A 26,401-nucleotide genomic window follows, 5' to 3' on the forward strand; every position below is an offset into this window, starting at 1 on the left:
AAATGTATAGTCATCTTTTGGAGAAGGCAATGGCAAGCCACTCCAGTACTCTTGCCTAGAAAATCCCATGGATGGAGGAGCCTGGTAGGCTGCAGTCCGTGGGGTCGCTAAGGGTCAGACACGACTGAGCGAGTTCACTTCCACTTTTCACTTTTGCACATTGGAGAAGGAAATGGCAACCCACTCCAGTGTTCTTGCCTGGAGAATCCCAGGGACAGGGGAACCTGGTGGGCTTCTGTCTGTGGGGCACACAGAGTTGGACACGACTGAAGTGACTTAGCAGGAGCAGCAGCATAGTCATCTTTAGTCATTGTTGATCCAAATTACTGCCTTTAATTAATCCTGTATCATCTTTATAGTTTGGGTTACAGACTTCTTTCAGAATCTAATGAAAGTTACATACTTTTTCTCAAACACTGCTTGAACACTCACAATTTGCCATGGTTTGCAGAAGCACTGAAGTTAAGAACTTTTGTTTTGAGGTCACATACCATTCTTCATGCTTGGCTCCAAACCACTTGTGGTTAATTGGTGGTTAGAATTTGATTCCTTTTCTAGAGACTTTTTTTTCTATGAGATTATTCATTTAAAAGAAGGAAGCAGGCAGGAAAGAACTGCAGACAATGAATTCCACAAATATTTTTGAATACTGGCAGTATTATGATAATCGAAGCATAACCTCCCACAGTTACTGCTTTGAAGGAGACAGTACATTGGACGTGTAAATTTTAATATGCTTATTACAGACTCTTCATTTGGCTTTGTCTTTCCTTAGATTGGGAGCATCCCTGGTGACTCAGATGGTAAAAGTGTCTGCTTGCAATGCAGGAGATCCGGGTTCGATCCCTGGGTCGGGAAGATCCCCTGGAGAAGGAAATGGCAGCCCACTCCAGTACTCTTGCCTGGAAAATTCCATGGATGGAGGAGCCTTGTAGGCTATAGTCCATGGGGTTGCAAAGAGTTGGACAAGATTGAACAACTTCATTTTCACTTTTCCTTAAATTGGGGCTTCCCTTGTGGCTCAGCTGGTAAAGAATTCACCTGCAGTGCGGGAGACTAGGGTTCAATCCCTGGTTTGGGAATAACACCCGGAGAAGGGAAAGGCTACCCACTCCAGTATTCTGGCCTAGAGAATTTCATGGACTATATAGTCCATGGGATCATAAAGAGTTAAACACTACTGAGCGACTTTCACTTCACTTCCTTAAATTATCAGTTTGCTTTGAGTGAGTAAGTGCTGTTGCTCTGTAAGCTGTAAGTTAGTGATGTCATGAGAAGTGAAGTGATGTCATGAGAGGTAGATGTAAATCACATGTATCATACATATGCATTTTAATAGAATTTCTTGAAATCTGTATAAATGTCATTTTGAAGTTTATATTGTACTGTCAGTGGGGGAAAAGAAAACTGCTCAGCAAGTTGATGGAAATCATATTATGAGAGAGAATATTGAATATACTTGGGGAACCAGGTACATAACTTGCATGTGATCAGCTTTTTTTTTTTTTAATAAATCATTCTTTCCTGCTCATTAAACAAGTCCTGTGCCTTATTAACTGTTCTGATTATTTAATATACTTTGTTTCAGTAACTTAATGTACTGGAAAGGAGTAAAACTTGTGTTTCTCTTAAAATACTTTAAAATCTATACTTTTTATGCTAATTTTCCTCCATTTTTTAACCTTTTCCTTCTATATATAATATGGTGGTGGTTTCTAAGGTTTTAGAAACCTTGTGAAGGAATAGGGCGAGTTAATGGCTAGAGAGACTATTCCTGGAAGAATTTCAGTAATAAAGTGTTATGACCGCATATTTAAAAATAACTAAATATCACTAAACAAACAAACCCAGTGTCTAGTTTTTGTCTTATTTCAGCTCAAGAGTGAGGACTTTTATTATCACATCTGGTATTGTCTATTTGCATCATCTAGTGTTTCCAGAGCAATGTCAGAACTGTTTTGCTGTTTGTAGTCATCCTTGTAATGATTCTGACTTTAATGGGAAAATATTTCACGGTTAAGCACCAAGTGGTTTTGAATTTGAGTATACTATTTCTTAATTTGATACTTTAGTATTTTGTTTCTTCTGGGTTTTTTCCCTTTAATAATTGAGAATTAATTAGTTTACAGTTGCGCCTTGAACAGTGCAGATTTGAACTGCATGAGTCCACATGTCCATGGATATTTTTCAGTAGTAAATACTGCAGTGGCACACAGTCCTTGGTAGATTGAATCATGGATACAAAGGAACAGCAGAAGTGGAGGGCTGACTATAATTTAGCCCTCACCTTGTTTAAGGGTCAACTATACTTCTCGATTGTACTGTTGAAGGCCAACCTGAAGCAAACTCTTTTCAAGCCCTGATTCATCGGAGAGGCAATTTCCTTGATTGAGGTGTTACTGGGCATTTATTACAAGTTAAGAAATATGTTCAGTTCAGTTCAGTCACTCAGTCGTGTCCAAGTCTCTGTGACCCCATGAATCACAGCACACCAGGCCTCCCTGTCCATCACCAACTCCTGGAGTTCACTCAGATTCATGTCCACAGAGTCGGTGATGCCATCCAACCATCTCATTCTCTGTCATCCCCTTCTCCTCCCGCCCCCAACCTTTCCCAGCATCAGAGTCTTTTCCAGTGAATTAACTCGTCACATGAGGTGGCCAAAGTATTGCAGTTTCAGCCTTAGCATCAGTCCTTCCAATGAACACCCAGGATTGATCTCCTCTAGAATGGACTGGTTGGATCTCCTTGCAGTCCAAGGGACTCTCAAGAGTCTTCTCCAACACCACAGTTCAAAAGCATCAATTCTTCGGCGATCAGCTTTCTTCACAGTCCAACTCTCACATCCATACATGACCACGGGAAAAACCATAGCCTTGACTAGACGGACCTTGGTTGGCAAAGTAGTGTCTCTGCTTTTTAATATACTATCAAGGTTGGTCATAACTTTCCTTCCAAGGAGTAAGCGTCTTTTAATTTCATGGCTGCAATCAGCATCTGCAGTGATTTTGGAGCCCCCAAAAATAAAATCTGACACTGTTTCCACTGTTTCCCCATTTCCCATGAAGTGACGGGACCAGATGCCATGATCTTAGTTTTCTGAATGTTGAGCTTCAAGCCAACCTTTTCACTCTCCTCTTTCACTTTCATCAAGAGGCTTTTTATTTTTAGTTCCTCTTCACTTTCTGTTAGTCCATGTAAAACGTAATAGTGTTTATCCCATAGTAAATACTCAGTAATTATAGTTGTTATTATTAATGTTATATTTGAATGCTTAAAATTTCCTACAGGTTAATCAATTAACCAGATTCCTCAATTTATTATTAAATTTAAGGTTATTCTGTGACAGGTACAATTCCTCAGATTTACCTCATCTCTATAAACAGCAAAAGGGAAAATTTCCCATTAAATTGGGCATGTGTATATTATAGTGCCTTGTATAGTCATAAGTGCTGGGAAAGGTTGGGGGCGGGAGGAGAAGGGGACGACCGAGAATGAGATGGCTGGATGGCATCACCGACTCTGTGGACATGAGTTTGAGTGAACTCCGGGAGTTGGTGATGGACAGGGAGGCCTGGCGTGTTGTGATTCATGGGGTCGCGGAGAGTCGGACACGACTGAGCGACTGAACTGAACTGAACTGATAGTCATAAGTAGAAAAATTGGTGAAATATCAACACATCTGTACATGATCAAGAAGTTACAGTCCTGGCCTGATAATCTCCTTGAAATAATCCCAAGGGGTTATCTTGAGTTATTTTCCTCACCCACACGTGCCTTATATTTTGTCATTTGAATACAGTATACATATTATTCTGTTCTTAATACTAATGCCTCTGGTTAATGCAAATACTAATTTGACCCTCCTCCCCCAAGAAAAAACTACTTTGAGTAAAAGAAATGCTTTGAAAATTAGTAGTCTGTAATTTGTACCTATTCTTGTTGTTAATGTATGTTATTCATAAGTCTTATAGAATTATATTATCTGTGTAAATTAATACATTTGGCAGGAACAGAGTTTTAGTACCTAATTTTTGTTTTGAAATTGTATTCTTCCCAACATCTTATAGAAGTTATAAATTAAAGCCTGTAATCAAATTAGTTAATGATCTTTCTCTTGTCAAGTTTTCTAATGTATGCTTCTTTTCTTCCCCCGCCCCCAACCAGAGGAAATAAAAGCGGAAACTGAAAAGCAGAGGTTTGTGGGTTTTTTCCTTCAGTAAAAATAAAATAATCATATCTGTTTGGATGTGGCAGATTTTCTGTATGTGATCTTTATAATAAAATCAATTCTTAAAAAATGATTTTGAGAAATATAAACATGAATACAAAAAGATTTTATAAATAAGGGTATTTCTGAAATACCGTAAGATATGCTTTGTCTTTGCTTAAAGACTGATTCATTTTTAGAAAGATTACTAAATATTTAGTTAACCTATATAATTTAAAAATTAATTGTTTAATTAATTAAATAATTTTCTTACATTTAGTTATAGCTTTGATGACTACCTTATGACCTGTAGCAAATCACTTAACTTCTCTGAGCTTTGGTCTCCTCATGAAATAGGAGAAAATGAAGATTGGTTTAGCACAGTGCCTTTTAGAACTGGAATTAGAGTGAGAATATCATCAAGATGATGAATATGATATTCTAATCAAACTCTTCTTTTTTCCTTTAGTCCTCCTCATGGAGAAGCAAAAGCTGGATCAGGCACCCTTCCACCAGTGAAATCAAAGACAAATTTTATCGAAGCAGACAAGTACTTCCTCCCCTTTGAATTGGCATGCCAGTCCAAATGTCCCCGCATAGTCAGTACATCTCTAGATTGTTTACAGGTATGTATAAAATGGCACTATCTGAAATGGCACTATTTGAATGTATTCTATATATTACAGTTGATGAATAGCTCAGGCATTTTTTGTGAAAACCTTGATTATTCTTTTTGTGGTAAGAAACTAAATGGTTTTTTACACTCAAGAGAAACAGTAGTTGCGAAAAGATGTTTCTAGGTTAAGGGTAATACAAATCATTGGTTAGCTTAGTGAGAGGCAGTCTTTTCTAAGGTTATTAATAATGAAAGTTAACTTGCTGGTGATTTTGCATACTTCATTATCTGCAGTGATTTTACTAGATGCTTGTTGTTATATGTAAAGCAGTAGGTTAATATTAACAGTTCAGTATTTATACTTACACAAAACTTTAGCACTGACCTTTATTTATGTCAGAAAATTCTTTTGTCTTCCTGTTTTACTTAACACACATAAACATGTGCGCGTGCACGTGTGTATGCAGATTCTCTTAGATATTTGTGAGACAAACCTCCAGAGAGAGAGTACTTCTCTTTTCAGGTATTTTCACTGTTTGGGGATTATACCTTTTAAACTAACAGTTGAGTGGAAAAGATCATATCCATATGATTTGTTGTTAAGATAGGTTAAGGATAAGTTCATTTGATTTGTGGCCTTGTTTTCTCTGAAAAATTAAAATTATAGTATTTAAGGCCTTCCTTCTAGGGTTGTAATGGTAATGATACATGAACAAATCTGTCTAACATTGTGGCCAGTGTGTGGAAACTGGGTTTTCAGCATATTTACAGATCTAATTTGGAAAGAGATTTGGGTCGTTTGAGTGTGTTAAGATAGCTTTCACAAAAGCAGTATCACTAATGTTTGGATAGAAAGCAGTGAGTTGTTACAACTCATCAGAGACAAGTTCTAAGGCCTGCCTTTGTCAAAGTATTGCCTGATGGTTTTGTTATTGTTATTTTCCTGTGTTTGTGATTATTACAAGTGTAAATGATTTCACATGTTTATAGCTAATAAAGCTTTCTTCAGGAAAAGTTGGTATAGCCTTGACTTTTACTATATCTTAATATTTTTGTGTAAAAAGTTTAACATATAATCAGTTTGTATATTATAATTTTAATGTGTATTTCATTAGTATGTGTGTGTATATATATATATTTGTTAGCTTAATTAGGATCTTTATCTTCTTTCTTGGTTTCAGAAACTTATTGCTTATGGGCACTTGACTGGCAATGCTCCGGATAGTACAACACCAGGCAAAAAATTAATTGATAGAATTATTGAAACAATTTGTGGCTGTTTCCAAGGTCCTCAAACAGATGAAGGAGTTCAGTTACAAATAATAAAGGTAATCAATTATAAGAACTGAATTTGTTATTCTTTATCTGTACTTTTTAAAATCTGAAGCCTTTTACCTTGACTTCCCTGGTGGCTCAGATGGTAAAGCATCTGCCTACAATGCGGGAGACCCAAGTTCGGTCCCTGGGTCAGGAAGATCCCCTGGAGAAGGGAATGGCAACCCACTCTAGTACTCTTACCTGGAAAATCCCATGGACGGAGGAGCATGGTAGGCTACAGTCCATGGGGTCACAAAAGAGTCAGACACGACTGAACGACTTCACATTCACTTTTACCTTGAGAGCATTGGGAAAAGTCATTTTATGTTCTTTCCAGATAAGATAAAGTTTATTTGGGAGCTTTTTCGATTCTATTTCAGGGGATTTTATTGTTAAATGCTGAGAGTTCACTAGGGGAAGACTCTTAATTTTGAAGGTCCCAGGTTAGGCCCCGCAGAATCTTCCAAAGCTTTTCAGTTTCTGGCATGATTCTATCTTTTGAGCTTTAGGGTCCCATGTGAATGTCCTGTGACCCTTCTAGTTTCTTTTTCTCCTGTCATACCCCTTGTAGTCTGCTTTCTAGTCCCAGGCTTCACCATGTGAAACACTTGTGCACCAGTTTCCCTGCTTTCCTTCACCTGTCAGTCTGCTGAACCTGCTCGGGTAATCCTGTCCTAGGTTTGTGCTCTGATACACCTGGATCATTAAACTCCTTTAAAGAAAAATCACTCGTTTGTGTTTTCAGTCTGCTATGTAAATACTCCGGAGAAGGCAATGGCAAGCCACTCCAGTACTCTTGCCTAGAAAATCCCATGGATGGAGGAGCCTGGTAGGCTGCAGTCCATGGGATCGCTAAGAGTCGGACACGACTGAGCAACTTCACTTTCACTTTTCACTTTCACACATTGGAGAAGGAAATGGCAACCCACTCCAGTGTTCTTGCCTGGAGAATCCCAGGGACAGGGGAGCCTGGTGGGCTTCCATCTATGGGGTCACACAGAGTCGGACCCGACTGAAGTGACTTAGCAGCAGCAGCATGTAAATACTCAGTTTTTAATGTTACTGCTAATAGTAGTGGTGGTATGTTGGTTTGTCAGCAAATTCTCTTGTACTATTACTACTTTATTTTGCATGTATAATGTGTTCCTTTATGTGTGGTTATCACCCCTCTGAGCTTTTCAGTCTCATAGCAGCATTCTCTTCATAAGTCATAAAATATCTTGATTCTAAAAAGCGATCCAGTCTGGCCTCTCACTTGCAGTTTTCTGTCAGTTGTTTGTTTAGTGTGTGCTCAGTGCTGACCTGCATAGCACTCAACAGCATGTTAATGGAAGGACAAGAGATTCGAGTCCTTGCTTTTGAGAAATGGAGTAACGTGTGACAGTTCACATAAATTAAAGCTGTTCGTTTTATTGGAGAATTCACCTTAGGATTATTTTAAGTGTTTTATTTTAAAACATTTGTAAATATCTTCAACAATAACAACGACACACTGAGTTCAGCCTATAAGTCAGATCTCAGAAAAATTTGAAAGTGAACAGGACACAATATGTATTCTGTAAAGTTAACATTTAGCTCAGCAGATATGTCATATGAAGCATATATCTGTGCTATACTATGACAGTATTAATGCTGTGCATTTTAGTAGACTAAAATAATATTTCTGTTAAAATAACACAGTTGATGATATATTTAAGGTAGGTAGAAACTCTTGTATACTTTACCTTAAAGTGATAATGGTGTCTGAAAGTTTTAATTCTGATACAAAAATAGCCATGTATTTTTGTGCTGAAACTCTGCATGTGAAAAATTGCTTTATCTTAGTTTTCTTTTTCTATTTTTTAAGGCTTTACTAACTGCAGTAACATCTCAACACATAGAAATTCATGAAGGAACTGTACTTCAAGCTGTGAGAACATGTTACAATATATATCTAGCAAGCAAAAATCTCATCAATCAGACAACAGCCAAAGCTACTCTTACTCAGATGTTAAATGTTATCTTTGCACGCATGGAAAACCAAGCAGTAAGTATTAAAAAATGAGAGAGATGGTAGAGAACACCATAGGCATCAACTATAGAAAAGATTTTGCAAAAATTATAATAAAATCTTTTGTGACTGTGCAGAAAATATCTTCATTTACAGTTTTATGTACTGGAGATCTGTGGTTTTGTTTTGACTGGCTTACTGACTTGTTTGGTTTTGGATTAAAATGTTATTTTTTCTCATCACAAATAGAATTTGAAAGGTACAGATTGATTGGCATCATCCTCATGGAAGTGTTTATGAATTGATATTATTATTGCTGTCAAGCTTAGATGAGTGAATGTAATTAGAAAGTTACCTAGTTTGATCTGTTCTTATAGAAAATTATTCATTGAGCCTTTAAAAAGTAAAATAAATTTCTGTAGTAATGGAATATATTTGGGGAGGAAAGTAAGAGACCAACAGCTAGAGAATCTTTTAATTGTTTAGGTCTTCATAATTGAAAATCAACTTCTGACTTTTTATTTTGAACTGATTTTAAACTTAAAAATTGCAGAGGTATTTACAGAGAGATTCTCTTTATTCTGCTTTTCTTAATACCGATGTCTTGCATAATCATATTACAATGTTGAGAAACAGGAATTCACACTGGTATAATACTATTAAGTACAGTAACCCTGATTACTTGCTTAAAGGATATCTTCCAGGTTCCTCTACTGAAATTTATTCTTTTACATTTAATAAATATCTTGGAGATTCTTTCACACTCCCCCACACCCAATTTGAGTATCCCTCAATAGATCTTGTTGGCAACAGTTACTACTGTAGTGTTTTCCTGGTGCGGGTTTTTGTTTCTCTCTCCTTCTATATTTATTCCATTTGGTTCCGTTCTGTCACTCAGTCGTGTCCGACTCTTTGCGACCCCGTAGACTGTAGCCTATCAGGCTTCTCCGTCCATGGGATTCTCCAGGCAAGAATACTGGAGTGGGTTACCGCTTCCTTCTCCAGGGGATCTTCCCGACCCAGGGATCAAACCCGGGTCTCCTGCATTGGAGGCAGACGCTTTAACCTCTGAGCCACCAGAGTTAATTCTCCTTTTGTATTTTTTCATTCAATTTTTAATTTTATCTGTCTGTATTCATGGGTGTTTATTTTGTGGTTTCTAATCTAATTCTGTCATTATTTTGTTGCCCCAAATATTCCAGCTTTGGCCTTCTGCCCTTTTTGACAAGCCCCTTTCCTTTTTTGAGTACTTCTGGAATCTCAAGATGTTCCTGACTTATTTTGAATTTTTTCTGCTTTACGTCTGGAGTAGTAGACACAAACAGGGAACCCTGGCTCCTTTGAATTGTAATAGAAACCAAAATCTGAGTGCTAGGTGTGTTCATTGCAGCTGGGTTGTTATTGCTTCCCTCTCAGCAGAATGGCAACCCACTCCAGTACTCTTGCCTGGAAAATCCCATGGGCAAGGGAGCCTGGTAGGCTGCAGTCCATGGGGTCGCGAAGAGTCGGACATGACTGAGCGACTTCAGTAGATTGAACTAGGAAATACATGTGTGCATACTAACTACCTGCCCTTCCCTACCTCCCCCACATCTCTATGTGACTGCTGCTGCTGCTGAGTCACTTCAGTCGTGTCCGACTCTGTGTGACTCCATAGACGGCAGCCCACCAGGCTCCCCCGTCCCTGACTACCCATCCATATATGTTAAAACTAATGTGTTCATACTGATACTTCTGATTCCAATACCACAGGGTTCATTGCAGCCTCCTCTCTTTATTTGTAACTTCCTCTCTTTATACAGTGAGATAAAAGGCTTTCATTTCCTCTGATACATTATTTGTTCAGGCCTATTACATACATATGATAGTTTTTGAATTGCTGACTCATTCCACTGTGAGAAGCAAATTTACTGGGTACATTATAACATTTATATTTGTTTTTTTGTGTTTGTGTTCAGCCTTATAGTATCCATTTAGAAGGTTTCCCTGAGTTACTTAGGTTAGTTCTTTTCTTCTCCATACTCTTCAATAGGATAATGTTATTACTTTATAATACAGTTAAGTTCATTTATTACTGCCTGTTTCCCATTTCAATACCTCTCACGCTCTGGTTTAATTGCTTGCTTATTTTTTGAGTATATTAAACCCTACTGTGCCTTAAGAGTTAGAGATCTACAAAAAGTATACTCATTCTTATCATGCCAGTCCTCTCCCTCCTGCCTTTCCACCTCTTGGATGTAGCTCATCTCTATGGTTTTTGGTTTATCCTTTTGCATTTCTTTAGCACAAGTGAGCACATATATGTATGGTTTCATGTATCACCTTTCTTACATGAAAGGTAGCATACTGTATTAGTTATCTATCACTGCATTGCAAATCACCCCAAACTTCAGCTGCTTAAACCTCACAGTTTAGCTGATCATCTCTTATAGTTTCTGAGGGTCCAGAACCCGAGTATCTTAGCTGGTGGCTGTGGCTTGGATTTCACATGAGGTTGCAGTTAGTTGTCTGTGTGGATCACAGTATTAACTGGGGATGGGGTCATTTAAAGCCTTTACTGGGCTAGAGAATGAGAAGAAAGAGAAACAAGGCAGAAGCCATTATACATTGTCTATCTCATGATCTGAAGTATCACCCAGACCACGGTGCCAGATCACCTGGCCCGGTGTGGGAGGGAACTCTACTGGGAAGTGAGGGTCGGAAGTGGAGATGGTTGGTGGCCGTCCTAGGAAGACTGGCTTCCACACTGCTCTGGATACTCTTCCATATTTTACTTTTTTCAGTCAGCAGTATTTCCTAGAAAGCATTCCATGTTTGTCCTTAAAGAATTTCCTCATTCTTTTTGACAGATGGGATAGTACTCAAGGATGTACCATGGTCTATTCAGTCACTCTTCCTGTGTTTTAGAATATTAGCATTGGATTATTGCTCATATTTTACAACCACAAAAGATAGTTTTGAAGAAGAACACTGCTTTTTGAAGAACCACTACAATTTTGTAATTAGCCTCCAATTAAAATAAATTTATATTAAAGTGAATAAGACTCACTTTATCACTTTTTAATAACAGAAATATAAGAAATACAAATTTTATTGGTTTGACTCGATCAGAAAATTCTGCTGTGTTCTCTTTATGTTCTTGGCACTGTTCTTGTTCTCAGTTATCCAGTGCTGGACAAAACCAGCACTGGATGACCATTACTGTCAAAGAGCTTAAAATCTGTGGAGCATAAACAGAAAAGTGAGTCTTTAAATAATCACACAAATAAATATATAACTAAATTATGATAAAGGCTGTGAACATGTGTCAAGTCATGAAGCATATTTACTTCTGTGCTATGGATAATTAGAGAAAAGTAGGAAAGGGAAGAGAGTGAAAATTAAAAGGGGGACACAGTGATTGTCCACGTACGCTAAAATATTCTAAGTGGGAAGTGTAATTCACTTATATATACTACTGATAACTTTTCCTCGCCTTTCCAAATAAAATCACTATGAAGTGTTCACTTCTAAAATTTTAAAGGAGAAAATGCTAGTTTCTTCTCTAGAGTGGACGTCTTCAACTGGAGGTGCCCAAAGCCACATTTGAGATACTTACTGGGATGAGTCATGACCTGTCATGGACTGGGATGTTGCTAAACTCCATTCAGTACACCAGCCAGTGTCCACCCCATCCCAACCCCACTCACATATAACAAAGGATTATCTGATCCAAATGTCAGTAGTACTGATGGTGAGAAATCCTGCTCTAGAAACTATGAGAGTATATAGAAAATGTTTAAAGGTTATTTTCAGGAACCTTTCTAGAGTTTATACAAGTCTAGGATAAGTAGAAAAAAGCTAGAATTCAACACTGTGCTTGTCTGTAGTTCCAAAATGTGTGCTTGCCCTACTAAACCATGGTACAGATTAGCTGAGGTTAGGCTGAGGGTGAAATTGGACTGCAGGTCATAGGTTCCTCACTGTTAATTTGGAAATTGACTTTCTCATAAATGGGCTAAAGCTTTGGTTTGAGAGGTCTATTCTGATTCTGTGTGCAACTCTTCATGCCCATCAGTTTCCTTAAACTGTAAACAAATTTTCCTTCCTGTAAAACAAGGGAGTTAGGTGATGTAGATTATAAGTTTCTTCTTACCTTTTGAGCATTAAAATATTTTAATTCAGCTTTAATTTATAAATTCATATAACTAATTCGGATATTTCCACATAACCTAGAATTTTTAACTTTTTTAAATTAATTTTTATTGGAATATAGTTGCTTCACATGTTAATTTCTGCTGTGCAACTCAGTGAATCAAAAAGAAAAAAATATATATATATACACACATATTCCCTCTTTTTTAGTTTTATGATACACATAACCTGGAATGTTACTCGGAGTATGAAATGTTCATATTTGACACTGTGAAGTATTTATCTTTGTGGAAATTAATTCTGTGAGAATGTTTCTTATTATGTCATGAAGACCAAAAGAGATGTGTCTAAAAGCAATAAAGTGCTAAAAAATGAAACCTTGTGATCTTGATTATTACTGTTTTTAACATCCTGTGAGCCAGTTTTACACGTGGTATTATATACATAAAAATGACAGGTCTCCTAAAATAAAACTGGAACATTTATAGATAGTATTTTCATTCTTTGACTGATTGGGCAGAGGCATTTAAGTACTTACTGCCATTTTATTTATTCATTGTAATTTTATTATTTTTAGTACATTTGACAAGGTGACAGAAGAACATACTACAGAAAGGTATTCACTGAAAAGTTTCCTCCACTCTTCCTAACTTCTATTCACTATCAGTTCAGTTCAGTTGCTCAGTCGTGTCCGACTCTTTGCGACCTCATGAATCACAGCACACCAGGCCTCCTTGTCCATCACCAACTCCCGGAGTTCACTCAAACTCACCTCCATCGAGTCGGTGATGCCATCCAGCCGTCTCATTCTCTGTCGTCCCCTTCTCCTCCCGCCCCCAATCCTTCCCAGCATCAGAGTCTTTTCCAGTGAGTCAACTCGTCACATGAGGTGGCCAAAGTATTGGAGTTTCAGCTTCAACATCAGTCCTTCCAATGAACACCCTGGATTGATCTCCTTTAGAATGGACTGGTTGGATCTCCTTGCAGTTCAAGGGACTCTCAAGAGTCTTCTCCAACACCACAGTTCAAAAGCATCAATTCTTCGGCGATCAGCTTTCTTCACAGTCCAACTCTCACATCCATACATGACCACGGGAAAAACCATAGCCTTGACTAGACGGACCTTGGTTGGCAAAGTAATGTCTCTGCTTTTTAATATGCTATCTAGGTTGGGCATAACTTTCCTTCCAAGGAGTAAGCATCTTTTAATTTCCTGGCTGCAGTCAGCATCTACAGTGATTTTGGAGCCCAAAAAATAAAGTCTGACACTGTTTCCACTGTTTCCCCATCTATTTCCCATGAAGTGATGGGACCAGATGCTATGATCTTCGTTTTCTGAATGTTGAGCTTCAAGCCAACTTTTTCACTCTCCTCTTTCACTTTCATCAAGAGGCTTTTGAGTTCCTCTTCACTTTCTGCCATAAGGGTGGTGTCATCTGCATATCTGAGGTTATTGGTATTTCTCCCAGCAATCTTGATTCCAGCTTGTGCTTCTTCCAGCCCAGCGTTCCTCATGATGTACTCTGCATGTGTAACTATTATTACTAGCTTCTTATATGTATGTCTAGACTTTGTTTCTGTATATATAAGTAAAAATGAACGTGTGTGTATTTTATTTCCCCGTCTACTTTCTTCCTCTCTTGGTGAAATTTTTATTTGATTTTAGGTAAGTCTGCTTTTCTATTGGCAACAATCTAGTTATCATCCTAAGGTTATTAAAAAAAAATGTTTTTTCTTTTAAGTAATACATTTACATCATTTAGACACCAAAAATACTGACAAGAGGATATAGTGAAAGACGTCCATCTCTGTTCTTATTGCCAAATACAGGAAATTATTTTCTTTCTTTGCAGTTGCAGGAAGCCAAACAAATGGAAAAAGAAAGGCATCGACAGCACCACCATCTGTTGCAGTCTCCAGTAAGCCATCATGAGCCTGAATCACCTCAACTCAGATACTTGCCACCTCAGACTGTTGATCACATATCCCAAGAACATGAAGGGGACCTTGATCCCCAGACAAATGATGTGGATAAAAGCCTTCAGGATGATACAGAGCCCGAAAATGGATCTGATATTTCCAGTGCAGAAAATGAGCAGACTGAAGCTGATCAGGCAACTGCAGCTGAAAGTAATCTTTTTGAGAAAGGGTTTGCGGGGGGAGTGTGTATTAAGGGAAGAATCTAGGAAGGCAATTCTGGTAAAGTTGTGAAAAGAGTAATATGACCTAATGGATATCGGACACATTGTGGTAATTGTGGATTTTTCCAGCCTAGTCGGTAAAGTTAATTTCACTTCAGCCCATAAGACATCTGTTAGCGATATTATGCATTCATTAGTATCTCACAAGCAGGATGATTTACAGATGGGCTTTGGAAGAGATATGTTGCTAAAGAGGGTCATAAATGTCTGTGAGCATGTTATATAGGAGCTTCAGGTTTCTTAAAATTAGCTTATAGCAAACAGGAGACCTATTTATTTGTAAAGTTTTCTGGAATGTGACTGAAAATTTTAGGACATCATTTTAAATTCACAAAATACTATTGTCAAAAGAGTACTGAAATTAAATATGAAAAGAAATCTTTTGAGTAACCACCTGACATATAAAAATCCTGACATGTAATAGTCAATGATATTTACATATTCTCTGGCAGTATTTTTTCTAAATATACTTATTTATAAGAAAAAGGTTATAAGATTACAAAAATTAAACTATATTTATTTATATTACAAATTTGTTTCTCTAAAAATAATCACATGCAATCATTTTTCCCCTTAAACATTGTTCTCAGCTTTAGCTATTCTATAAAATTGCCAGGCAGTGAGTTTCTTCCCTTCATCCCTCCTTAGCTTAGTGTCAAAAAATGATGGAAATTCTGTTACCTTTCCAATAGAGTTAGGATGGTTAGGGTTTAGTTACAGTTCATCTGAATTCTGTTTTCACTTTCCTTTGAGGAAAATCTTCAATAGTATATTTTCAGCTCTTGACTTTTTTTAAACCACATCTTTTTCTGTAACAGTGGCGTGAACATTGGCAGTGACATGAATAGGTGGCTTTTTACTTTCTTATATAGTGCTTTACTTAGTGTTTATTTTAAAAGGGACATTTTTGATAAACCAAGCATTCTCAGTACTCATGCTAATAGTGAATCCATACTGCCTATAATATGATTTACATTTTTCTAGTCTGCCCTTGATAAAATTTAAAGAGCTATAATCTATAACTTTATTCTTCCATTTCTTCATCCATGCATTCAGCAAACATTGATTTCACATACTGTGTCCCAGGCACTGTGCTAGGAATTGGGGTTAAAAAGCTGATAAAGGTGTAGCCGTTGCTCTTAGGGTGTCCATCATCTGCCTGGAAGGTCAGGCATGGATAAATGAGTTATACCCTGCAAGTGGCGTGCATGAGATAATTCTGTCAAGGAAAGTTAGGAGGTACTTTTGTAGAGAAAATGATGTTTTAGCTGGATCTTGTTCGGGTAAGGTAGGAGTTAACTGGCTAGAAAAGTTAGGAAGTTTTCTAACAGAAAAAACAACATAGGCTGAGACCCAAGGAATGGAAGCACCTACTGTGTAGTAGACACCACTGTAGGTGCTTTCAGGATGCAGAGCTACAAATACAACATAATTTCTGCATCATATTGTGATTACTTTGGCTTTAAAGGTGTTTTTCTCCCGATAGCTGTATAAATGAAAATTTTGCCTGTGAGCCATTGGTTCAGAGTGTATGCTCTGGAGTGGGATCATCTGCTTTGGATCACATCCCTGAGACTTCCTGGCTATGTGACTTCTGTTATGTAACAGATAACTTCTGTAATGGTTTCCCATGTGTAATAAATATTTTTCACTGTTACTTTAATCTATTTCTGTCAAATGACTTAAAAGAGAATTGACTTTTGATTCACTAATCATTTTGTGCAAAATTTAGTGACTATATTTAGTTACATTGAAACTATTAATTTTTAGGCTCTTGGGAATAATTTTAGCCAAGTAGAGTGCAGAAACACACACCTTAAGAGTGGTGAAAAGATTCTCTCTCAAGACATTTATGTTTTTACTCCACGGAAGAATCTAAATGCTGTTGTATTGAATTTTTTGTAAAGTTACTGACTTGACATGCTTATTTATCAACTTTCTTCTGTGACATTCAGTATTTTGCAGAATGCAGCAAACAGTAGATTAGGAGCAGTGAACAGTAGGAAGAATGGACTTCTGGAAGCCAGAGTTATAAGTAGTGTTTCTTTATCGTAGGGTGAGTGGAGATCGGGGTGTGTAGACAGTAGCACTGTCGGTTCGCATGCGGTCTGAGGCCATTTGGTGTAGGCAGTGGCTCCCAGAACAGGGTCCCAGTTCCCAAAGCATCATAAAGTGCTGGTTGAGCCTTCCAGAGATATTTTCAGCATTTCAGAAAACCCAGTGGAAATCCCACTTTTATCTGCAATAGTCTGTACAGGCTCACCAGCTATATCAAGTTTTATTAGTTTCTTGTGTGTTCAGAATTTCTGATTGGCAGTTATATCTGTTTTAAATTAGTGCTAAATTGAGGGATGAATTCTTTTTTACTTATTAAATTTAGTTTTATTAATACATTGGATATGTGGAGTCTGTTGGGGAAGAAATAGGAAGGAAGGGCCCAGATAGCCCTGTCTCTGGTTCTTCAGTGACCTCGTTACGTTAGAGCACAGTAATGAGCTTGTTGTTATTGGTGGGCCTCATTAATCAAAACAAGGTTTAATTACATTTAATATTATTTGATTAGCATGTGGGACATGTTAGAAATGTTTCCTTCAGAATACTTTAAAAATTTTTGATTTTTAAAGGATTAATGTAATCTGTAGGATTAATCTAAAGGATTAATCTTCTAGAAAACTTGAAGTTGAATAATTATTTAATATTAATAGCTTGTCAAATCATTTTTGAAGTTGATTTGATATTATAAAACATTTAAAAATATGGTTTGGTTAAAATTTTGAAGATTTAAAGAATAACTGCATCTAGTTTAGTATATCTGATTTTTTTTCTTTTATTTTTAGTTTCTTAGGTTTTTTCCATTATAAATGTTTAGTAAAAACTTCCAAAAAGCTAAAATAATATTTTCTTAAATTTTTTTCTCTTTTAAAGCATTGTCTAAGAATGATGTATTATATGATGGAGAAAACCATGACTGTGAGGAAAAGCCACAAGACATTGTACAGAGCATTGTAGAAGAAATGGTGAACATCGTTGTTGGAGGTAGTGTATCTGACATGAAATTAATTTATTCTCTTATGTTATCTAACAATGGAGACAGTTTTTATAATGTGTAGAACAAAAAAGGCTAAAATTGTATGTAGAAAAAAAATTTAAATTTCTTTGCTTATAAAAGAGTAGTTCCTTTTTCTCCAGTTTCAGTGATAATTTTTTTAAAAAGTAAAAATCCACTATTTCCACTACATTAAAAAAAGTTGATACCATTTTATTATTATTTTTTGTTTGGTGGGATATAGGCAGGGTATAGTCTTCATCCTCCTAAATATGCTAGGCTTTATTTATAAGTTAGAAAATGTTTAAATTTATTTGGTCTTTAGTATTTTATATCTTTGAAAAAATTGTGATTTCTTATACCTTTATTATTATGACCAAGTCATAATATAGGGTATAGGGTCAAGTCCTACCATGTGGATTGTATTATAAAAATTTTTTAAAGTTTGTTAGGAATTTCACTCACTTTTTTTGTAAACAATATTATAGATTTATAGACAGCATTGGATTCAAGACCAATCCATTGAAATTTCTTTAATTCTTATATCTTGCGTAGGACTAAGCATAGTACCTTGCTACAAATGCTCTAGAAATATAATTAAATGTACAGTATGGCTCTTGAATGACATTTCAACCATACGCGATTTCAGTTTATAGCATCATTTCTAATCGTATTTCCTTCTCTAGTTTGAACACTTGAATCATGTATTCATCTGATTGCATCTTAATTTTTCATACATCTTTTCATTCAACAAATACTTAAGCAGCACATACAATTTCATGGTTCTGTTGGGTCACTCAGTTGAATCTGACTCTTTGTGACCCCATGGACTGCAGCACGCCAGGCCTCCCGATCCATTACCAACTCCCGGAGTTTACTCAAACTCATGTCCATTGAGTCTGTGATGACATCCAACCATCTCATCCTCTGTCGTTCACTTCTCCCACCTTCAGTCTTTCCCAGCATCAGGGTCTTTTCAAATGAGTCAGCTCTTTGCATTAGGTGGCCAAAGTATTGGAGTTTCAGCTTCAGCATCAGTCCTTCCAATGAATATTCAGGACTGATTATTTAGGATGGACTGGTTGCACAGTCCAAGGGACTCTCAAGAGTATTCTCCAACACCACAGTTCAAAAACATCAATTCTTCGGCGATCAGCTTTCTTTGCAGTCCAACTTGTACATCCATATATGACTACTGGAAAAACCATAGTGTTGACTAGATGGACATTTGTTGGCAAAGTAATGTCTCTGCTTTTTAACACGCTGTCTAGGCTGGTCATAACTTTTCTTCCAAGGAGCAAGCGTCTTTTATTTCATGACTGCAGTCATCATCTGAAGTGATTTTGGAGCCCCCCAAAATAAAGTCTATCCCTGTTTCCATTGTTTCCCCATCTGTTTGCCATGAAGTGATGGGACCAGATACCATGATCTTAGCTTTCTGAATATTGAATTTTAAGCCAACTTTTTCACTCTTCTCTTTCCCTTTCATCAAGAGGCTCTTTAGTTCTTATTCGCTTTCTGCCATAAGGGTGGTGTCATTTGCATATCTGAGGTTATTGATATTTCTCCCAGCAATCTTGATTCCAGCTTGTGCTTCATCCAGCCTGGCATTTCACATGATGTACTCTGCATAGAAGTTAAATTAAGCAGGGTGACAATATACATCCTTGATGTACTCCTTTTCCTATTGGGAACCAGTCTGTTCCATGTCCAGTTCTAACTGTTGCTTCCTGACCTGCATACAGATTTCTCAAGAGGCAGGTCACGTGGTCTGGTATTCCCATCTCTTTCAGAATTTTCCACAGTCTCTTGTGATCCACATAGTCAATAAAGCAGAAGTAGGTGTTTTTCTGGAACTCTCTTGCTTTTTCGATGATCCAACAGATTCTGGCAATTTGATCTCTGGTTCCTCTGCCATTTCTAAATCCAGCTTGAACGTTCATCTGGAAGTTCACGGTTCATGTACTGTTGAAGCCTGGCTTGGAGAATTTTCAGCATCACTTTGCCAGCATGTGAGATGAGTGCAACTGTGCAGTAGTTTGAGCATTCTTTGGCATTGCCTTTCTTTGGGATTGGAATGAAAACTGACCTTTTGTAGTCCTGTGGCCACTGCTGAGTTTTCCAAATTTGCTGGCATATTGAATGCAGCACTTTCACAGCATCATCTTCCAGAATTTTAAATAGCTCAACTGGAATTCCATCACCTCCACTAGCTTTGTTCGTAGTGATGCTTCCTCAGGCCCATTTGACTTCACATTCCAGGATGTTGGCTCTAGGTGAGTGATCACACCATTGTGATTATCTGGGTTTTGAAGATCTTTTTTGTACAGTTCTTCCGTGTGTTTTTGCGACCTTTTCTTAACACTTCTGCTTCTGTTAGGTCCATACCATTTCTGTCCTTTATGGTGCCCATCTTTGCATGAAATGGTCCCTTGGTATCTCTAGTCTTTCCCATTCTATTGTTTTTCCTCTATTTCCTTGCATTGATCATTGAGGAAGGCTTTCTTATCTCTCCTTGCTCTTCTTTGGAACTCTGCATTCAAATGGGTATATCTTTCCTTTTCTCCTTTGCCTTTTGCTTCTCTTCTTTTCATAGCTGTTTGTAAGGCCTCCTCAGACAACCATTTTGACTTTCTTTTTCTTGGGGGTGGTCTTGATCACAGCCTCCTGTACAATGTCATGAACTTCCGTCCATAGTTCTTCAGGCACTCTGTCTATCAGATCTAATCCCTTGAGTCTATTTGTCACTTCCACTGTATAGTTTTAAGGGATTTGATTGAGGTCATATCTGAATGGCCTAGTGGTTTTCCCTACCTACTTTATTCAATTTAAGTCTGAATTTGGCAATAAGGAGTTCATGGTCTGAGCCACAGTCAGCTCCTGGTCATGTTTTTGCTGACTGTTTAGAGGTTCTCCATCTTTGGCTGCAAAGAATATAATCAGTCTGATTCAGTATTGACCATCTGGTGATGTCCATGTGTAGAGTCTTCTCTTGTGTTGTTGGAAGAGGTTGTTTGCTATGACCAGTGCGTTCTCTTGGCAAAACCGTATTAGCCTTTGCGCTGCTTCATTCTGTACTTCAAGGCCAAATTTTGCCTGTTACTCCAGTTATTTCTTGACTTCCTACTTTTGCATTCCAGTCCATTCATAAGCCCTGTTGGAGGAGGTCGTCATTACCCCACCATAGAGCCACCAGAACTGACACAGGACTGGGGAAACAGACTCTGGGAGGGCACACACAGACCTTGTGCACACCAGGACCCAGGAGAAAGGAGCAGTGACCCCACAAGAGACTGACTCAGACTTGCCCGTGAGTGTCCAGGAGTCTCTGGTGGAAGCGTGGGTTGGTGGTGGCATGGCTCTGTAGGGAGATACAAAATTTTACCTGAAATAGACCATGCTCTGTAGGAAAGGGGTTCCGGAGTATAAGAATGTAAGATAAGTGCCATTAGAAACAGCCAAAATCCTATTAAAATTCAGAAAAAAGGAATGGTTATTTCTAGCTAAAATTATGCAGGAAGGCTTCATATAGGAGGTGACACTGGAACTTAGACTCTATGGATTCATGTAGGTGTAGGGAGTGGTGTTTAATGGTTAGACACTGTTCATGCTGGTGTGAGGAGTGGTGGTGACAGTTGTCCACTGTTGGCTAAAGTCTGGAGAGAATGACTTGGGAATCAGCACACATTGGTTTGGTTAAAGTGGAGAGGATGTGTCATATGGTAGAAAATAAGTTTGAAATAGTTAGGAGCCAACCGTTCCATTCCGTTCCGTTCAGTCGCTCAGTCATGTCCGACTCTTTGCGACCCCGTGGACTGTAGCCTACCAGGCTTCTCCGTCCATGGGATTCTCCAGGCAAGAATACTGGAGTGGGTTACTATTTCCTTCTCCAGAGGATCTTCCCGACCCAGGGATCGGACCCGGGTCTCCCGCATTGGAGGCAGACGCTTTAACCTCTGAGCCACCAGCCAACCAGTGGTTGGTTATACATTCCAGGCTTAGGATTTTGGACTTTGTCCTAGGGCAAAATAAATTACCGCTGAAGATTTTAGAACTAAGAAATGAACTTATCAGAATAACATTCTAAGAAGCTTAAGTGGAGAAGTAGAAAGTTATAAAAGATCAGTGTGTAGTAATCTAAAGTTAAATAGGACAGTAACAGTGGAAATGGAGAGGAAAAACTGAATGAGAAGTGAGATAATAGATGCTGAATCAAGAAGAGCTTGTAGATGCTTGACATCTAGGTGAAAGAGAAAATTAGGTATCAGAAGTTCCCAGAATTAGCTGAGGATATGGTGATTCGCTAGCAGGACACATGGTGCTCATCATACAGTTATATTCAGCACTATGATTTGTTACATATCAGCGTACAAGGCAAAATCATCAAAGGGTAAAGGTGTGCAGAGCAAAGTCTGAGAAAGTCAGGTGCACATTTCCAGGAATCCTCTCCCAGTGAAGTTGCCTGAGAAACTTAATTCCCCCAACACTGAACTGAGAAGTGTTGTCTATCTGGGTAGGTCCTTAGAGACTTGGGTGCCCAGAGTTTTTACTGGGACGTGGTCCTATAGGCACTCTTGAGCTGCATATTCCTAGATTCCAGATTCCCAGAGAGAACACTGGTGTTGCAGCATAAACCACATTATTTGCACAAACTGTTGGGGCACAGTGAGCCTATTCAGTAGTTCTGGGGATGGTAGAAACCTTTCCGAAGTACAAGTTCTGAGGTTCCAGCCATGGGTCAACCTTACAAGCAGGGCTTTCTGAGCATAGGCAGTCTCAGGCCTGCTATATTAGCTCTTCCTGCCCAGGCAGTTGCCCAGTTTTGAGCCTAAATGGTTAAGTAGGTGGTAGAGAAGTATTGACAGAATTGTTGAAGTAGAAATTGGCATGGGAAAAAAGGGACTAATTTTTATTTTGACATTGAACTTGACCTTCTGGGGTGCCATTCATGTGAAAATGTTCATGAAATATATAATGGAAATATAACACCTGCCTTGATATCTCTTAGAACTCTGGCCTGAGTTCTAAGGTGGGAGTCATTCTGTTAAAATTAGTACTTGGAAGTAGATTACCAAACAGAAAGGTGTAGAGGCTAAAGAAGACAGCATGATCTTAGGGAGTATGAATTTTTCCCAAAAAAACCGTGAACTTATAAAAGATGAAAGAAAGAGCATTAGGTACCCATGCATTGTTTTTAAAATCTCATCATGTATATTAGAAGTTGGAAGACTGATCTGCGAACCAAATTTGACCCATCACCTATTTTTGTAAATAAAGTGGCTTTGGAATACAGTCATGCTCATTTGTTTATGTATTGCCTATAATGGCTGCCTTTGCACTACAAAAGTAAATTTGAGTAGTGGCAACAAAGATCATATGGCCTGCAAAGCCTAAATGTTTATTGTCTGGCTCTTTACCAAAAAAACTTGCCAGTTTCTAATACATATGAATACAGACTATAGAGTGAAAATTTTTTCCATTGTTTTGCCTTTCTTATTTAGAAAGCTTTTGAACTTAGAGAATAGTTCAAAGAACAGTACAGTGAAAGCTATATGTGCTTTTCTAGGGCACTAATTAACAATTTTGCTACATTTTAAAAATTGTCTTTAAATAGACCTGTGTGTGTGTGTCTTTGCTGAACCATTTGAAAATTGCCTGTATACAACATGACACTTTCACCCTGAATAACTCAGCATATATCTTCTAAGAATAGGGGCATTCTCATACATGACCACAATTCCATTTTTACACCTAGCAAAAATAACACTCTTTTAAGAATATCTAATATAAAATTTAAAAATGTTCCCAGTTGTCCCCAAATGTGTTTCTCATGTCCTTTTTTTTTCTAGTCCAGGACATATTCTAGGGACACTCGCTGCATTTGATTTTCTCCTTAGTCTCGTTAGTTTAGAACAAGTCCTCTTGGCTCTTTTCCCATCTTTCATAACAATTATTTTTAAGAGTATAATATTGTAGACTATTCCACATTTTGAATTGATCTGATAATTTCCTTATTTTAATTTAGAGTAATATATTTGGGAAAATACTGCATTGGTAATATTGGTATATTACATCATATAAATTGGTACATAATGAATTTACTACCTGTTGGTATGTTTGATCACTTGGTAAAGATAGTGACCACCAGCTCTCTTCACTATAAGGGAACGTTTTTCCCTTTATCATTAATAAGTAATCTGAGAATGATACTTTGAGATCATATGAAGATCCATTCACTTAGTGGCTTTAAAATCAGTATAGTGATTAAGAATGACATTGAAACATGTATGTTGTCATATGTGAAACGAATCACCAGTTCAGGGTTGATGCACGTTACAGGATGCTCAGGGCTGGTGTGCGGGGATGACCCAGAGGGAGGATAAAGGGAGGAGGGAGTTGGGAGCGGGGTTCAGGAAGGGGAACTCATGTACACCTGGGGTGGATTCATGTCAATGTATGGCAAAACCAACCAATATAATATTGTAAAATAATTAGCCTCCAATAAAAAATAAAAATAAAATAAAATCAGTATAGTGATTTCATAATTCTAGTAAATTAACATTTTTCTGTGGAGAAGGGCATCTCCCTTAAAAAAATACTGTGAGCTCATAAATTCTTTTATTGTTCAGTGTGTTGTAATTCTTTACCATCAGGAATCCCTTCAGGGTAATTCTCATCTCCTTTTGATGTGATTGTGTTACTCTTTGAGCGGATTACTTTATTTGAAATCCCAGATTTATCCTAAATGTATCTATTGGTGTTTTCTATACAGTTACATTGAGCTATTTATTCTTATCCAATGTTGAATTGCTCTGACAATCTTTCCTAATTTCTGCCATTTTGTCTTACGATTCTATGTTCAGAGAGAATGTTACAAGGGGCTCCAATACGTTATTCATTAACGTCCATTCTGCTGCTTTTCATATTTTTTTATTTCAGTAATTTTGTTTTTGTCTCAAAGAATCCTGTTTTCTTGAGCTTCTTTTTTCATAGCACTTTGTTCCTGTTTGATACAGTATTCTTTTACATATATCTGAGAGTACTAATTAAAATTGTTCCAGCTATAAAATCTGTTACATCAGGAAACCATTTGCTCAGAGTGCTGACCTTTGTCCTTACTTTTGAGCTACAGACTTTGCATTTCTATTTGGAGGGTAGAAAGACTATTAACCCTCCTACACTGTTGATGGGAATGTTAATTTTTAAAAGCCACTATGTAAAACAGTATGGAGGTTCCTGAAAACATTTTTAAAAAAACAGACTAGAAAGGGTAGATTTGATCAGTATATAAAGAGCTTTTTTTGTGTGTGCTCCGTTTCCAGTTCTCACAAGGCTTTCTTCTCCAAAATTTGCAAGCTGACTGTTCTCCAAAGGTAGACCTTGTTCCCGAGCTGAGAGCTAACCATAAGAAGCACAGGTCTCCCTTAAGCAGAGTGTGGTATAGTGGTCCTTGGGCTGTGCTGTAAGCACAAACTGAAGCCAAGTGAAGCTTAGGATAAATGCTCTTTGAACATTTCATAAATTCTGGACTTGGAGTGGGGGGTGTTCTTCCAATTTGTTTTTTTTTTTTCCCATTCTCCCATCCTTTGCCAGGAAATCTTAGGCTGCCTTCCTTCAGTTAGGGCTTTATTTAGCATTAGTTAAGCAGAAACAGATAGTTAGACTGGAAGCATAGAACTTGTAGGAGATTTCACTGCTCTACCAGGTTGGTTTTCCCTCTGTTATTGCAGTGCTCTGAATGAGCTGGGATACTGCTCTCTCCCTTACTACCTTCTTCTTAGGTTATAAGACCTACCATGCAAATTCTGCACTTCAGTTAACAGGCTGATTTCTAATACATTCTCCATGATAACGGCTGCGGACAGCTCTTCTGGTAGACACTGGCATGGTTCCCCAGGCATTCCCCTCCTACGCCATAGCCCTTGGCCTTCTTTCTATCTAGGCTTCAGAGTTTATTGGAACCCACATGGCGCAATTCAGCAACCTCTCAGGTAGCTCTGTCCTTTGTACGTGTTCAGTCGCAGGCTTTTGACATTGGCTTTACCATTGATCTGAACCTTTTTTTTGGAGGGGGGTCATATTATGCAGCTTGTGGGATATTAATTCCCTGACCAGGGATTGAACCCAGGCCTCCAGCAGTGAAAACACTGAGCCCTAACCACTGGACCACCAAGGAATTCCCAGAAACTCTTCTTAACCTTTAGGAATTCTTTCAAGATTTTGGTCTCTTGATTGTATCTTCCTTAGTTGTCCAGTGCTACTAAAAACAATTTTTCCTATTTATATTTTTTCCTAGGAATTTCAGTGAGATGTATGAAAGGAGAAAATATACTAGTGGGCTCAGCTCACCACCTTGTAAACAGAAGTCTGCACTAATTGTTTAGGGAACAATTAGAAGGAGAATTAGAGGGAAAACATAGAGAATAATAATATGTTAAGTGCTTTCCTTGTATCCTTAATGATTTTACGTGATTTACTTGTGTTTATTCATTTAATCCTCCCCAAACTTGGAGATGTTTAGATACTATTATGATTCCCTTTTTTACACATGAGAAAATTGAAGCCCTGAGAGATTGGTAACCTGTAAGAAGTGGTAAAGTGAAGACTCCAATCCAAGGATGTCTGGCTTCAAAGCCTGACAATAAAAGAATGTTTTCAGTTCTTTCGAGAAATTTCCTAAGAAGGAAGGTATTATCAGTGATTATTAATTCCTTTAGAAATTTGCTTAAAAAAGAAAAATAGTAGCTGGTATGTAGCAAGAGTTGAAGGAAGATTATGTTTTTACAGTGTAAAGACTTGAGTCTGTTGGTTGAGTATTGGGGAAGATCCAGTTATGTGCTCAAATTGAAAATGTAATATTGCATTCAGGGGAGAAACATATTACTAA

General features: G+C 37.7%; 1 protein-coding gene across 2 annotated transcripts in view; it reads left to right on the top strand.

Annotated features, from left to right (window-relative positions):
- ARFGEF1 (ARF guanine nucleotide exchange factor 1) overlaps positions 1-26,401 on the top strand; it is a 138,455-nt gene that overhangs the window by 46,561 nt on the left and 65,493 nt on the right. For both annotated transcript variants that reach the window (XM_088844439.1, XM_088844438.1), the window contains 6 exons: positions 4,168-4,198; positions 4,680-4,836; positions 6,008-6,154; positions 7,990-8,169; positions 14,121-14,397; positions 17,394-17,504. In XM_088844439.1, the coding sequence (XP_088700565.1) occupies positions 4,168-4,198; positions 4,680-4,836; positions 6,008-6,154; positions 7,990-8,169; positions 14,121-14,397; positions 17,394-17,504 (903 nt within the window). The remainder of the gene's footprint in view (positions 1-4,167; positions 4,199-4,679; positions 4,837-6,007; positions 6,155-7,989; positions 8,170-14,120; positions 14,398-17,393; positions 17,505-26,401) is intronic.

Source organism: Moschus berezovskii, chromosome 16 (assembly GCF_049115385.1).
Source record: "Moschus berezovskii isolate FMDL1 chromosome 16, NW_MosBer_1.0, whole genome shotgun sequence".
NCBI lineage: Eukaryota > Metazoa > Chordata > Mammalia > Artiodactyla > Moschidae > Moschus > Moschus berezovskii.